This window comes from Dromiciops gliroides, chromosome 2 (genome assembly GCF_019393635.1).
Source record: "Dromiciops gliroides isolate mDroGli1 chromosome 2, mDroGli1.pri, whole genome shotgun sequence".
Classification (NCBI taxonomy): Eukaryota; Metazoa; Chordata; class Mammalia; order Microbiotheria; family Microbiotheriidae; genus Dromiciops; species Dromiciops gliroides.
The window spans coordinates 168,866,556-168,882,420 of record NC_057862.1 but is presented as its reverse complement, the minus strand read 5'-3'; the positions used below and the strand labels follow the sequence as shown (position 1 = coordinate 168,882,420).

At 36.9% G+C, this 15,865-nt stretch overlaps 1 protein-coding gene across 3 annotated transcripts in view; it reads right to left on the bottom strand.

Moving 5' to 3' along the window:
• The window catches only part of ATP8B4 (ATPase phospholipid transporting 8B4 (putative)), a 413,855-nt gene that overhangs the window by 187,522 nt on the left and 210,468 nt on the right, over positions 1 to 15,865 (bottom strand). For all 3 annotated transcript variants that reach the window (XM_043989130.1, XM_043989132.1, XM_043989131.1), the window contains one exon: positions 9,601 to 9,673. In XM_043989130.1, coding sequence (XP_043845065.1) covers positions 9,601 to 9,673 — 73 coding nt within the window. The remainder of the gene's footprint in view (positions 1 to 9,600; positions 9,674 to 15,865) is intronic.

Below are 15,865 nucleotides of genomic sequence, written 5' to 3'. Positions count from 1 at the left end.
CAAAATATATCTAAACTTTAAGTGACTTTCCCCCAGAGAATATGAAAAAAAGAACCTTATCCCCTCCCCGTAGAGGTCAGCCCCCAACTCCCTCTGCCCTCCCCCCCCCCCCCCGCAACTGAACTATGTCCAGAACTCCTTTAGTAAGAAAGGAAGAAGGCAAGTTATCTTACCCCTTTCCTAGGCCCAGTAGCAGCTTGATGTGTTGTTAAATTTAAATTCGACTTCAACCAAGTTGAAAAAGCATTATGCTACATTAGGCCAGGAGACCTTAGTTCAAATCCTACCTATAGCATGTCTTGGGCAAATTACTTTACTCTCAGCCTCAATTTTTCCATCTTCGAAATGAGGGTTAGGACGGGAGGTGGGAATAAATGACTTCTAAGGGTCCTCTCTGCTCTAAATCTATAATCATTTGAAATTCATCTATTCTCTCATGTTTTGTAAGAATCTTCAATGGCCTAGATACTGTGGCAGATACAAAGATAAAGAAACAGTCTAACGATTTCCTCCGGTTGCAAAAATTCCCTGTGTGTCCATTGTCTGACTAGGGAGAGAGTTCATTGGTCAGCTAAGACATCATCCAAATTAACAGCTCTAGATTTGGATGGTGGCAGTCTGAGCATTCAAATTTTGTCTCCCTGGTTTATGACAATTAAGTTTCCAGCACCCAAAGTCAGAAACTTCTCTAACTTTGGACACCCAATATCAGGCCACCAAAAGCAATACTGCCCAAAGGTTCCACTTCATTATTCACCTATGTTATTCCCAGAGTTACCTCCAATGGGGTTACACCCAAAATAGCCTTAAAGGAGCTACTCATGCAAAGAGATAATATGTTGCTACTTAAATATAAGCTACCAGATACCACTCTACAAGCCAACATCAGCACTCAAGGGAGTGGGACCACAGACTTCACTGGTGGGATCAAACTCAAATAGAAATGGATCTCTGCAGGTCACATATTAACCTAGAAAACCACAAATTAACATTCTTTAAGTTGAATTTTATTTTAACTTTTGGTAATCACTTTCCAATTACATTTTAATCTGGTTGGAGCCACAGTAGTGAGTTTTGTGGGCAGTAAATCTGATACCTCTCAAATAAATCATGTTTATCCCTCAAAAGATTTTTTTTTGTTGGTGCTGCATGGAAGATTGGAAAGGTTTCAAATATACTCCTATCTGGAAAGACTTGTATGAACCGATGTATAGTGAAGTGAGCAGAGCCAAGAGAACACTGTACACAGAGACAGCAACATTGTTTGATGAAGAACTGTGAATGACAACTATTCTCAGCAATACAATGATCCAAGACAATCCCAAGGGACTAATGATGAAGCATATTACCCACCTTCAAAGAAAGAACTGATACTGATTGAACGCAGACTAAAGAATGCTATTTTCACTTTATTTCTTTCATTTTCTTGTTTTTATTTAAGTTTTCTTGTACAAAAATGATGAATGCGATAATGTTTTACATTATTACACATGCATAACCTATATCTGATTGCTTAGTACCTCAGGGAGGATGGAGGGGAGGGAGAGAAAAAATTTGGAACTTGAAACTTTAAATTAAAATATTTATTATTTTAAAAAATACATACTCCTAGCAAAATTCAGAGAGGCTCATCACCAATAGCCTAACCACTTGGTGATAAATTCTTTAGTAATGACAACCCATGAAAAAAAGAAAATACAAAAAAGCTCTAAATCCTATGTGGTCCCTTTCCACTTCTGCAATGACAACAAAGAAAGGGAAGGGTGTGTATAGGAAGACGCATGCTCAGAAACACACAGTTTTCAAGCCATCTGTAAATATTTACTTAGTTGTTGATATTGTAAATGTGAGATCCTAATGAATGACCAAGGAATGGCCTTACCATTGGAGGAATTAAATTATATCAATCTTGACATTCTCCATATAAGTGAAACCAGAAGAAAAAGAAATCAGAGCTAAGTAAAAGAAGGGCTTACAGGTTCTTCTCAAAGAGGCAAATAACAGAATGAGCAAACTTGGTTCTTATAAATGTGAATCAGTTCCATCTTGGAAATGAAACTCTTTTTTTTGGGGGGGGGAGGAAGGGGGCAGGGCAATGAGGGTTAAGTGACTTGCCCAGGGTCACACAGCTAGTAAACATCAAGTGTCTGAGGTCAGATTTGAGCAGGTTCTCCTGAATCCAGTGCCGGTGCTTTACCCACTGTGCCACCTACCTGTCCCTTTGGAAAAGAAACTTACCAGAGAATTTTGCTGCAAAGATTTTCCTCCCAGTTATCTGTTTCCCTTCTAATTTTAGTTATACTCATATTACTTGTACAAAACCTTTTTAATCTTATATTATCAATATTATTTATTTTATCTCCTATGATCCTCTCTATCCCTTGTTTGGTCATATAGTCTTCCTCTAACCACATAGCTTAAAGGTATGGTTTTTTCCCTTTTATATAGTGCCTACTGCATACAGGCACTAAGTGCTTTTTTTTTTCCAAATATCTTACTTGATCCTCATAATAACCCTGTGAGATAGGTGTAATTATTATTCCAATGTTATGATTGAATAAACTGAAGCAAAAAGAGGTTAAGTGACTTCCCCAGGATCGCATAGCTAAGAAATGTCTCAGGCCAGATTTGACTTCTAGTTTCCCTGACTCCATTTTCACCACTCTACCCACTCCACCACCTAGAAAAGTTAATATCTATTTGGAATATGTTTTGGCAGACAATGTGAGATATTGGTTTATAATTAGTTTTTGACTTCTAGTTTTCTGAGCAGTTTTTGTGGATACAATATCCCATTGTCCTCAATAACTACAAATTAGTCTTTTTAAAGGCTCTTAGTAAAAAAGGCATCATCCATTTATGTGTGAAAATTATACAAGATTCTTTAAAAGATATAATAACAGATAACCTTTTGGGAGGGCTCTCTGATCATTAATATCAAGCACAGGGTAAAACAGAGAGATGTGTGCTTGCTACTTTTGGGGAGGAGATTTAATGAAGATTACAAATCAAAGAAAGACTCTATAGGTTATAAAGACATCTAGATGTTCCCGTTTGTACATGGTATTGTACTGGTTGAATTAAACCCAAGAACACTACAGAAATTCCTAAATGTGATCTATAATCACTCAAAGGAAAATAGCCTAACTAACCACACGAGGGAGAAAAGTACATAAACAATGCATATTGTCCAGAATGACTTATATGCAGATGAATGGGCAGCTTATGAAGTTTGTTCATCAATAGATAGAGCTAGATTAGATATAGCTAGATAGATACCATGAGATAAGAAAGTCACTATTCTATGTTTTTAGCACAAATCTGTCCAAGACAACTTATTAATTTTCCAAACATTGCATGAATTTTAGGATTTTTGACTTGTTTAAATAGAACTATTAATATCATTGGCACACCCTTAAAGAAGTGTCTGTTTTCCTGGAAACTAAAGAATTCCGTCCAAATTAAACAAATGGTTACCTCCCTTGATTTAATCAATGATAAATTAGAGGATGATTCCTTTGAATAAAGGAATCTTCTTTACACATTTCCTCTAAGGATTCCTCTTTCAATCTAAATGAAAGTGAACAGAAGACATTTCCATTCTTGGTTCTAATACTATTAACAAGATTAAGTCTAACTAGATTACATTTGCTATTCAACATTAGGTCTTTGGTTCAAATTAATCCAAAGGACTTTAAGGACTAGTGAATTGCTTCCTTGGAATTTTGTTAAGTACAGATATAGTTTGTCATTCAGATGAGACCAAGAACTTTAGCCTAAAATATTATTTCTTAGTATTTCAAAAAACAAAAAGAGGACTTAATTCTATATGCTTCCACAGATATATATGTGAAAATATATACAAAAAATTTCCATACTAGAAAGATATGATAGAAAATGAGACAGAAACAGAGAGAATACCTTGGATAACCATTATGAATTGACAATGAGTTGAGCCTAGAACTGAATAGGTGAACTTCAGTAGACTGAATAACCTAATCATTAAATTCTTTCAATGACCCTAAGCTTCTCCTTCAATCAATCCATTTTTAATGCCAAGATTTTTCCAGTTATTTTATTTGGCTAAGTCCTAGAATACTACAGATGCTGAAGAATAGATGTAGATTACCCAAAGAGCAATGGAGACATATATAGTGGGCATGGGTAGGCTTACCTTGTTACAAACAAGGAATTACACAGGAGAAGCAGTATATAGAATGTCTACCAATAAAAACCATACAATCAAACAAAAAATGGGCTAGTCACCTGGTGGGAGGTCCTCAACATATAAACTGAATGTATAAAATATATAAACTGAAAAGTCCTCAATATATGTGATAGTCTCCTGGTGGTGAACTTACAGGAACACATAAACAAGATTTGTCATGGATAGACAAGCTTGGCTATGTTGTGACCTGCATCCCTGAAGGAAATATCCATAGATCCATTTGAGTAAGGCCTCAATTATCCAGAACTATTAAAAAAATAGGTTATCCTCATTAAGTAAATTTTCTTTATAACAGTTAAGTCATTTTTGTCCTTGTATCTTCAGCACTTATTGCATTGTCTGGCATGTAGCAGACACAGTAAATTCTCGTTGACTTACTGATCAATTGGGCAACTACCCGGCACAGTAGATAGAGTGCCAGGCCTGGAGTAAGGAAGACTCATCTTCCTGAGTTCAAATCTAGCCTCAAGCACTTACTAGCTGTGTGACCCGGGGCAAGTCCCTTAACCTTACTTTGCTCTACTGTAAAATGAACTAGGAAAAAAATGGCAAAACATTCCAATATATCTGTCAAGAAAAGCCCAAATGGGGTCACAAAGAATTGGATACAACTGAACAAACTGAAAAAAGCCTCAAAACTTTCTTTAAAAAAAAACTTTTAAATAGAAATCTTTCCACATCCCTATATTCTCTTCTAGCATTTGAAATACATTTAATCTTCCTTAATGACTAATGATTATTACTACAGAAATCAATTAGTACCATAATACAATGATATTCAGGAATAATAAAAATAGGAGGCATTGATTTAGTGTTTTTAAGATTCTGAAATCACTTCATGTAAATTATCCTATCTGATCCCCAAAATAACCCTTTGAGGTAGTTACCATGGGTATTATTATCCTCTTTTTATAGATGAGGAAACTGAGGCTCCAAAAGGTTAGGTGGTAAACGTCTAGTTTACCACACGCCTAGTAAGTATGAGGAGAAATTTAAATCTAAACCTTTCCTAACTCCAAGTTCAGTTCCCTTCCAATCTATTATGATCCTCAGAGACTCCAGAAATATATGCATAGAGCTGTTTGCCCCTAAAATGCACAAGCTCTAGACTGCATTTTTTTATTTCACACGCCTGCTTTTTACAGTCTCTCTTCCTTCACTCTTGTTGTCAAATTTTCAGATGTAATTTCTTGCTTCTGTCTGTGTGCCTATTCCTAGTAAGATCACCCACGCACACTAATTTGCTGCTTCTAATCTGCCATATGCTAAAAAGCAAACCACCAGCTTTTATTAAGGATTGTATTCAATAACCTCTAAGCAAGTGCCTAAGGGGGCTCATTTACCAGTAAATTATTTTATTTAGTCATTTTTCAGTCATGTCCAATTCTTTGTGACCTCTTTTGGGGTTTTCATGGTAAAGACAACTGGAGTGGCTTGCGATTTCCTTTTCTAGCTCACTTTACAGATGAGGAAACTGAGGCAAACAGGATAAAGTGACTTGCCCAGGGCCACCCAGCAAGTAAGTATCAGAGGATAGATTTGAATTTAAAAAGATATCTTCCTGACTCCAGGCCTGGGACTCTATCCATGGTGCTACCTAATACCACAGCAGTAAATTATGAACTCTATGATAATTATGTTGGCTCTTCAGAAACCTTTTTGTTTATTTCCTCATTCCCAATGATGTTGCAAGTAGTTGAAGTTGACATTATCTGACTTCTTGATAAGATATTATTGTATTCCTTCTGAATGTACAAGTATCCTATAGATTACTGATCTACTTGATAATTCTTTCAGAGATTGCATAGGAAAGTCAAATATACATGAACTGTGTTTTGAAAAGGGTAAAATATTCCCTTAAGTGAATATTATTATTATGTTATTTTTATTATGCCTCAGGCCTGGGGCTTTTTTGGTAGGAAAACATTTTTGAAAGTACAATAGAAAATATTATTGGATGGGCAAATATTTTACTTCACACATAATTTTTTTTTTTTAGTGAGGCAATTGGGGTTAAGTGAATTGCCCAGGGTCACACAGCTAGTAGTGTCTGAGGCCAGATTTGAACTCAGGTACTCCTGAATCCAGGGCCGGTGCTTTATCCACTGTGTCACCTAGCCGCCCCCACACATAATTTTTAATAAATTCCCTAATGCATGTAGGCTGCAATGTGTTATAAAGGAATTATGAGGGAGAATAAGAATGAAGAATAGCATCAAAGAAATGTTTGATTGAGAAACATAAACTGATCACATGATAAAAGCAAGGGACAGTCAGTGGATGGAAAATCAACAGCCTCCCCTGGTATTTCTTGTGATGCTAAGAGAAGATGAGAAAGGACTTTAATATGTTTGCTATACCACCCCCCATGTCAAACGACATGGAAAAGAATGGCACAAGATGGCAGGTGCAGACGGGCTGTGATATATATCACTGGCTGGAAGGCCCATGTGGATACAATCCCTGCTGCATTTTAGTCATTTGAGTATTTTATGTGTAACTGAATGAATATGAGAAGCTAGATTTTCAATCTCCTATCTGGATTCCTTTTGTATTTAAATTGACCTCCAGGGAAACAGATTTGGGGGAACTGATATTTTAATTTTATTGAGCCAAATTTTCCAGATGTGAATGTTAATATATCTTAAGGCTGATAGCAGATCTGGGCATTTAAGCTTTAGTAGTTATCATTTAGCCATGTTTCAATCATGCCCAACCCTTCATGACCCCATTTGGGGTTTTCTTGGAAGAGACACTGGAGTGGTTTGCTATTGCCTTCTCCAGCTCATTTTAAATATGAGGAAACTGAGGCAACTTTCTCAGGATCACACAGCTAATTAGTATCTTCGGCTAGTAAATGTCTGTCTAACTCCAGGCCCCATGCTCTATCCACTGCATTGCCTTAAGCTTCAGTATCTTGGCTCTATGCAGCACAATCTTATTCTTAGTTAGGATTCCATTATACAAATAAAGGAAGATCTATGATTTGCTTTTGTGAGGCATCCCCAAGGTGGAAATCTCTTCACTAAGGTAACCCATATAAGTTAATGAATTAGCCCTCAGTTAGTTGCTATAAGTCAAGTGACTTGCCCTAGGGAAACTGCTAGTATCAGCAGTAATATTTGAACCTAGGTCTTTCTGATTCCAAGCCCAGCATTCTACACTCTATGCCATGCTGTCTCTGAGATGCTATTATTTCAGTATTAATCCTTATCAATTATAATCAATATTTATTCATTATATTCATTTAAATAAAAACTGAGCAGCTAAATCACTATTGATTGGAGAAATGCAAATTAAAACAACTCTGAGGTACCACCTCACACCTATCAGGTTGGCTAAAATGACAAAAAAGGAAAATAGCAAATGTTGGAGAAGCTGTGGAAAAATTGGAACACTAATCCATTGTTGGTGGAGTTGTGAACTGATTCAACCATTCTGGAGAGCAATTTGGAACTATGCCCAAAGGGCTATGGAACTGTGCATACCCTTTGATGCAGTAATACTACTATTAGGTCTGTATCTCAAAGAGATCATAAATAGGGAAAAGGATCCACATGTACAAAAATATTTATAGCAGCTCTCTTTGTGATGGCAAAGAATTGGAAATTGAGGGGACACACGTCAATTGGGGAATAGTTGAACAAGTTGTGGAATATGAATGTAATGGAATAGTATTGTGCTGTAAGAAATGATGAGCAGGCAGATTTTAGAAAAACCTGGAAATACTTAAGTGAACTGATGCTGAGTGAAAAGAGCAGAACTAGGAGAAGTTTGTACACAGTAACAGCAATATTGTGTAACGATCAACTGTGATAGACTCAGCTCTTCTCAGCAATATGATGATCCAAGACAATTACAAAGGACTCATGATGAAAAATGCTCTCCACATCCATGAAAAAAGAACTGTGGAATCTTAATGCAGATTGAACCATAGTGGTTCTATTTTTTTGTTTTTTTTTTTGAAGTTTTTCCCTTTTGTTCTGATTCTTTTTTTCACAACATGAATAATGCAGAAATATGTTTAATGTGATTGTACATATATAACCTATATCAGATTTCTTTCTGCCTTTGGGAGGGGGAGGGAAAGGAGAAAAGGAGAAAAATTTAGAACTCAAAATCTTATAAAAACAAATGTTGAAAACTATCTTTACATGTAACTGGGAAAAGTACTATTACAATTGAAAAAAAAATTTAAATAAAAACTGAGCTACAGTTTATCTTTAATTAACAAATAGTTTCTTCATTTACATTACCAGTTAATGTCATAATAAGAAAAGTGGGGGTTAAAATATTCGATGGTTAAAATAGTTAAAACATTTAAAAACAAACTTTTTTGAAGAACCCATCTTTTTTCATGTAATGGCTCTCCTAAGAACTTCTCCTGGGCAATGGTTTGATGGTCCAGTTTTAGCTACTATATTAACTTAAGCATGAGAAGCAGGATAGCTAAGTGATAGAGCTGGCCTCTATTGAAGATTATCTTGTTTCAAGTTTCTCCTCTTGATAGATCTTGTCTGTGTGGTCTATTAAAATTGCTTAATCTCTTAGGGTTCTAGGCAACTCTTTAAGACTACAAATTACAGTTCTAACCATCCCTGTTGGTAGAGGAAGTTTCTCATAGGGAGTTCTTGACACCAATAAAATCATAGGCTTAGGATTGGTGTGTTTTTTTTTAAGTTCATGTAAAAGCGGTTAAGCTATATTCATTTGTCAGTATTCTATGACAAAATTTTTCACTAAATCAAATTAATATTCCCCCAATGACTCTGAATGAATAAAGATCTAAATTTACAAATATAATGTTTGTTTCTATAATCAAATACTTAAATGGGGCTGTGATCTCATTCATTTGGATCGTTTGAGGCAGGGTAGCACAGGATAGCACACTTGATGAAATTAGAGAGCTCAGGAATCAAATCCCACTTCAGACACATGGTAGCTGTGCCACCCTGAACAAGACACTCAGTGCTTTGGACTCCTCATTCATATAAACAAAATGGTTGGACGTTATAGCCTCACAGGTCCCTTCTAGCTCTAATCTATGAGCCTGTGATCCTCCTCTGCTGCAGACTACAATCTATAGATGGCTGTCCAGCTGTGTGCCTCTTATTCTATGTATTCCCATAAGTTTGCCACACGGCATCCACAGAATGTGCTAAAGACATTCTTCATTTTCCTAAAACATCACAAGGATGCCAGCCGTGTACTAGGGCTGTCTACCCATCATCCCTTTCTCTTGCCATGCAACTAGCCTTCTTATCCTATCATATGCTTCAGTACACATACTATAAATATCCATGCATTACATATACGTACTGTCTTAATTTTCTGAAACACATGATTTAAAGAAAAAGAAATTAATTACTCACAGCAACAAATTGGTTATTTTCTAGTTTAATGATGTCTCCTGCCATCACATTCATCCATTTTTCACTCTGCAATCTATAGACAAACATAAAATCAATGGGCATTTTTTTCAAGAACCTTGGACAGTAGCAAGCCTGTAATCTTAAATCATGTACTAACAATGCAGCATCAAGTTACAAAAGAACAAATCCAGGAGATGTTCTCCTGGTAAAAAATAGTTTGTAGCTTTATAACATAAGTAATGTTATGACAACATGTTGACTAGCATTTGCATTCCATTTTTCAGCTTCGTAGGGACACTAAAATAATGGAAAAGAAATTCAGCCTTTAAGATTATTTTCAAACCCCTCTAATCTATCAGTCCCGTAGAGAGGATGCTTAACCAGAGGCAAAGGGAAGAACGCCAGGGAAAAGTAAGAAGAAACATCAAGGAAAAGAAAAGGAAAACAAGTAATTTTTTAAAAAATAGTGACAAAACGGGGGCAGCTAGGTGGCGCGGTGGATAGAGCATTGGTCCTGGAGTCAGGAGGACCTTAGTTCAAATCCGGCCTCAGACACTTAAGACTTACTAGCTGTGTGACCCTGGGCAAGTCACTTAATCCCAATTGCCTCACCAAAAAAAAAAAAATAGTGACAAAACAAGCCCTGTAAAAGGAAATCAGTATAATATAGTGAATGGGTTTAGAGCAATGCACTTAGTAGACTTGAAAGACCTAGGTTCAGCTTCTAAATATATGCCAACCCCCAACCTCAAATAAACTCCAGTAGCTCCCTTCAGGATCACAATCAGGATCAAATACAAGACCCTCTGCTTGGCATTCAAAGCCTTTCATGACCACCCCCTAAGCCCTTTCTGCTCTTCTTACACCTTACTCCCTGACCCATACTCTTTGATCCAGTGACACTGATCTCTGGCTGCACAAGATACTCCGTCTCTTGGCTCTAGGAATTTCCATTAATGGCTGTGCCACATGCCTGGAATGCTCTCCTTCCCCATCTCTACTTTCTGACTTCCCTGGTTTCCTTCAAGTCCCAACTAAAATCCCATTCTTTGTTATTGTTCAGTTGTTGTTTGGTCATTTTTCAGTCATGTCTGACTCTTCATGACCCCATTTAAGGTTTTCTTGGCAGAGACTGGAGTGATTTGCCATTCTCTTCTCTAGCTCATTTTACATATGAGGAAACTGAGGCAAACAGGGTTAAGTGACTTAACCAGGGTCACACAGCTAGTGTCTGAGGCCAGATTTGAACTCACAAAAATGAGCCTTCCTAACTCTGGGGTCAGCACTCTATCCACTGCACCACCTAGCTGCCCCCATTTTCTACAGAAAATCTTCCTCAAACCTTCTTAATTCCAGTGCCTTTCTTCTCTTATTTATTTCCTATTTTTATAGTTCATTTGTATATATGCATTTGCTTATTCTCTCCCTCATTAGATTTTGAGCCCCTTGAAGACAGGTACAGTCTTTTGCCTCCTTTTGTATCCCCAGAGCTTAGCACATTACTTGGAACATAGTGAGCACTTAATAGGTGTTTATTGAATATTATTGACTAAATTTAACAACTGGATTCAACAAGCATTTATTAAGTACTTACTACATACAAGGCATTATGTTAGGTGATGGGATTCAATAGCAAAAACAAAAACAAAACAGCTTCTAATCTCCTGGAACTTACATACTAACACTAATTAGCTGAGTAACCATCAAACAATTCACCTAATGAAATGCTCTATACCTATTCATCAGCTGTGCAAAAGGAATAGTAATGTTCCCAGTATATACCGAAGCAAGGAGTTTTGCAAGGATCCAGTAACAATAAGGGATGTGGAAAAGTGCTTTCAGCACATTAAATGAGAACACTTTAAAAATGAGCTATTCTATTATTGTTATAGTTCTTGCTGCTATTGTTGTTGTTATTGTTATATTACCTATTCTAAGACCCAAATGGATCTGTGATTTCTTTGTTTCCAACACTCCCTGCAAGGATTCAGATCACAATCTATCCACGCCTACCTGAAGAGATATTATCTGTTAATAATAAGGATACATAAGATGATAAATCTAGAGCTGGAAGGGATCTTGGAGACCATTTTGCCCAACTCTTTCAACTTACAAGTGAAGAAACTGAAGCCCAGAGAAGTTAAGTGATTTTGACCAACATCACACAGGTAGGAGCCAAAAGAGAATTAGAACTCAGATCACAAGCTTGTGTTCTTTTCACTATACCACACAACTGGTGGTTCTTTCTCATCAATTAATAGGTGATTTCAAAAGTACATAGTAAAATAAGAACTGTAGGGGCAGGTAGGTAGCACAGTAGACAGAGCACCAGCCCTGGAATCAGGAGGCTGACCTGAGTTCAAATCTGACCTTAGACACTTACTAGCAGTGTGATCCTTGGCAAGTGACTTAACCCAGATTGAAGGAAAGGAAAGGAGAGAAGAGGAGAGGAGAGGAAAGGAACAACTATAAAAGCAAATCCACACACAAAAAAAAAAAACAAAGGAGGCAGTTAGGTGGCACAGTGGATAAAGCACTTACCCTGGATTCAGGAGGACCTGAGTTCAAATCTGGCCTGAGACACTTGACACTTACTAGCTGTGTGACCCTGAGCAAGTCACTTAACCCTCATTGCCCCACCAAAAAAAAAAAAAAAGCAAATTCAAATTGACTGTGAAAGTAGACCTATGAAAGTTTTAGAAAGCAACCAGGCATTAAAAACAGATTTGTACTGATATTTCTTGTTTTTATATCATTGAAATTAAATAACCCCTTTATCCTTGATTTTCTTCCCAAGGAACAAAAGGAAGCAGAGAGGGAAAAGGATTCAAGAAAATTTTTCAATACATTTTTTTAAAAACCCTAGTATTGTTTTCAGTGTTTTACACTCTGAACCAACACACCTCCTACTCCCTCCTCACAACCTTACATCGGCAAAGGATTAGGGGGAGGAGTCTTTCTCATATTTTTTTTCTGTGGGCCAAGCTTTTTCTTCATAATTTCTCAAAATCTATTTTCAATGGTTTTGTTATAGTGGTTCTTTGCATTTACACTGTTACATTCACTGTATATTTTGTTTCCATGGCTCTACTTACTTCACTATGCATCAGGTTATTTAAGTCTTTTCATACTTCTCTGTTTTCATCATGTTCATAGTCTCTTACCACACAATATTTTATTACATTTCTTGTCCCATAGTATGTTTGGCCATTCCTCAGTTGATGGGCATCTGCTTTGTTTTTAGGTTTTCTGTTACCACCAAAATATGTCAATGTATATACAGCCTTTCTTTTTGTGAATGACCTCTTTGGTGAATATGCCTAGCAGTAGAATCTTTGGGTTTGTGGGCATTTTAGTCACTTTCTTTGCATTATTCCAGTTTGGAAAGCATCCGCTTTTCAAATGATGAAGCCTGCCAATTTAGGGAGAAATCCCTTTATACACAAGTTGAATGTGTGTTAGATTAAAGCTGAATTTTTTAAACTCTTAATAAAAAGACACAAACTACTCAAAATTGGGAACAAAATGAACCACCCTACTTTGTAGTTCATAGTTATCATGAAACTATGTTATCCCTTAGTCAGATTCAAAAGCACTGATGATGAAGAGTGATGAAGTCCAGTTTACAGAAGCCCTAGACAATATAGGCAGAGGTCCCCAAAGCCAGGAGGGTCCCAGCAGAGACCAGCCACCTAAAGCAATGTATCTTGTTCCTAATCACCCCAGAAATTCTCTGAAATACAAACTGTCTTTGTTTTCCTATGTGAAAAGCACTCTATGCCTATGCAATTCCAAGGCAAGAAGTTTAGGGTGAGATGAGCAGAGCCCATTTTCTCAACAAGTTAAGGTAGACAGGTTGATTTCATTATTGAGCTTTTTAAAAAATATATAACCTCATTGACTTGCTTTATAGGCCGAAAAATCATTTAAAATATTTATACAACTGTGAAATATGCCCTACACTATCAGCCTGCTGGGTCATTTGGCTAAAATGCCAAAAGAGTTTTTCTTTAATATGGCTCCAAGTACATGTTGTTCTGGAAAGTTTTCAATTGTAGCATTTTCATCTGAAGCCAAAATTCAAGTATTCCAATGCCATACTTGGCTGCATTTTATCTTGCTTGAAGGGCAAAGGGAGAACTTACAGTAAGTATGCAACTTACATTTATTCCTACAGGTATGATCAGGGAGTATTAACTTAGCTCTCGAAGGAATAACTCTGCTGTCACTTTGATAACATCACTCATATACATCTGTAAAATGAAGTAACCATGGAAAATGATAGAGATGGAAACTACTTTGATTAGAAGTAAGATATTAGGGGCAGCTAGGTGGTCCAGTGGATAGCACACTGGCCCTGGAGTCAGAAGGACCTCAGTTCAAATCTGGCCTCAGACACTTGACACTTAGTAGCTGTGTGACTCGGGGCAAGTCACTTGACCCCAATTGCCTCACCAAAAACAAACAAAAAAAGAAGTATGCTGCTCCTGAATTATCCTAGCCTTACAGACTTTATAATTTTTTGTGTCCTGGAGTCCTTTGGAAGTCTGGAGAAATCTATGGACCTCTTCTCAGAACGATGTTTTATTTTAAGTCATAATTAAAAGAAGTGCTAAATTTCAGTATGAGTTTAGTGAAAATAAATAGGTCATTATCCCCCCAGATCCAAGTTCACAACTCTAACCCCAGACCTCTTTGGAGATCATGGACCCTAGGATAAGAACCATTGTGCCCTGGAGTCTCTGTGTGTGTGTGTGTGTGTGTGTGTGTGTGTGTATGTTTGTCCTTTTTGCAGGGCAGTGAGGGTCAAGTGACTTGCCCAGGGTCACACAGCTAGTAAGTGTCAAGTGTCTGAGGCCAGATTTGAACTCAGGTCCTCATGAATCCAGGACAAGTGCTTTATCCACTGCACCACCCAGCTGTTCTCCTAGAGTCTCTCTTTATAGAACATTTATTCTTTCTTTAAAGTAATCATAAACCTCAGAAAGGGGGTAATATCTTCCCACTACCACCCATGTGGAAAAGTAAAGTAGGTAGCAGAGGGATTCTGAAAGATCCCTCTTCAGATTTTAGAATACTCAATTGCCTCTCTAATTTTCAAAGTTTTCCTCTAGTAAATTGGAAATAGTTTTTCTCTAGTAAGTTGGGACTGATAACTCCATACTACAGATACAAATTGCAGAACCAAACTTTTGCCTATCAATTATTTGGGCTGGTTAAAAAAAATGTCAGAGGTTGTTATACAATGATGCTAAGTATATGTGCAGTCATGGGAGGCTTTTGCTCCAATAGTACTTATCACTAGCTCAGTGTCAGTCTTTCAGGATAATCAATTAACAAGTATTTATTAAGTACCTACTATGTTCTAGGCACCATGAAAATCACTGGAGATAAAAAATAATATAATAATAATAGCTAGCATTCATATAATCCCTACTATGTGTCAGTCACTGTGCTAGGCACTGGAGATACAAATTCAGAGAATGAAAACAATCGTTACTCCAATAAATCTACATTCTACTGGATGGAGACCACAAGTAATTATTAAAATATACATAGCATGAATTCAAAATTAATAAATAAATGTATACTATAAATATATAGATCTACCATTATACGAAGTAGTTAAATGCAAGGTAATTTATGAGGAAGGGCACTAACAAGTGAGAGAATCAAGAAAGACTTCATGCAGAATATGGTACCTGGGCTGTTTTGTTTTTTTTTAAGGAGGAGGAGAACTCTACAACAAGGTGGAAGTGAAGATAGAGTACATTTCAAGCATGGTGGATGACCAGTGGAAAGTTTGCTCAGTCATAGGAGATGAAGTATCAGGTATGAGGAATAGAGAGAAGAACAGGATGGCTTGATTACAGAGTGTAAAAGGTAAGATAGGTCACATGAATTGAATTTCTTAATGAAATATTTATTTTATTTTATTTTGTGGGGAGACAATTGGGATTAAGTGACTTGCCCAGGGTCACACAGCTAGTGTTAAGTGTCTGAGGCCAGATTTGAACTCAGGTCCTCCTGACTCCAGGGCTGGTTCTCTATCCACTGTGCCACCTAGCTGCCCCATGAATTGAATTTCTATAGCTATTGGCCATAAGCTTAGCATTTTCAAATCTCTTCACCACTTACTTGAATGATGAACCAAAAACAAACATTCTGGTCTTTGGACTAAAGACCAAACTTTCTAGGTTGATATATAGCACCCATCCAGAAAACAGAATTGCTATTGACATGAATCTTGACCAATCAAAGAAGT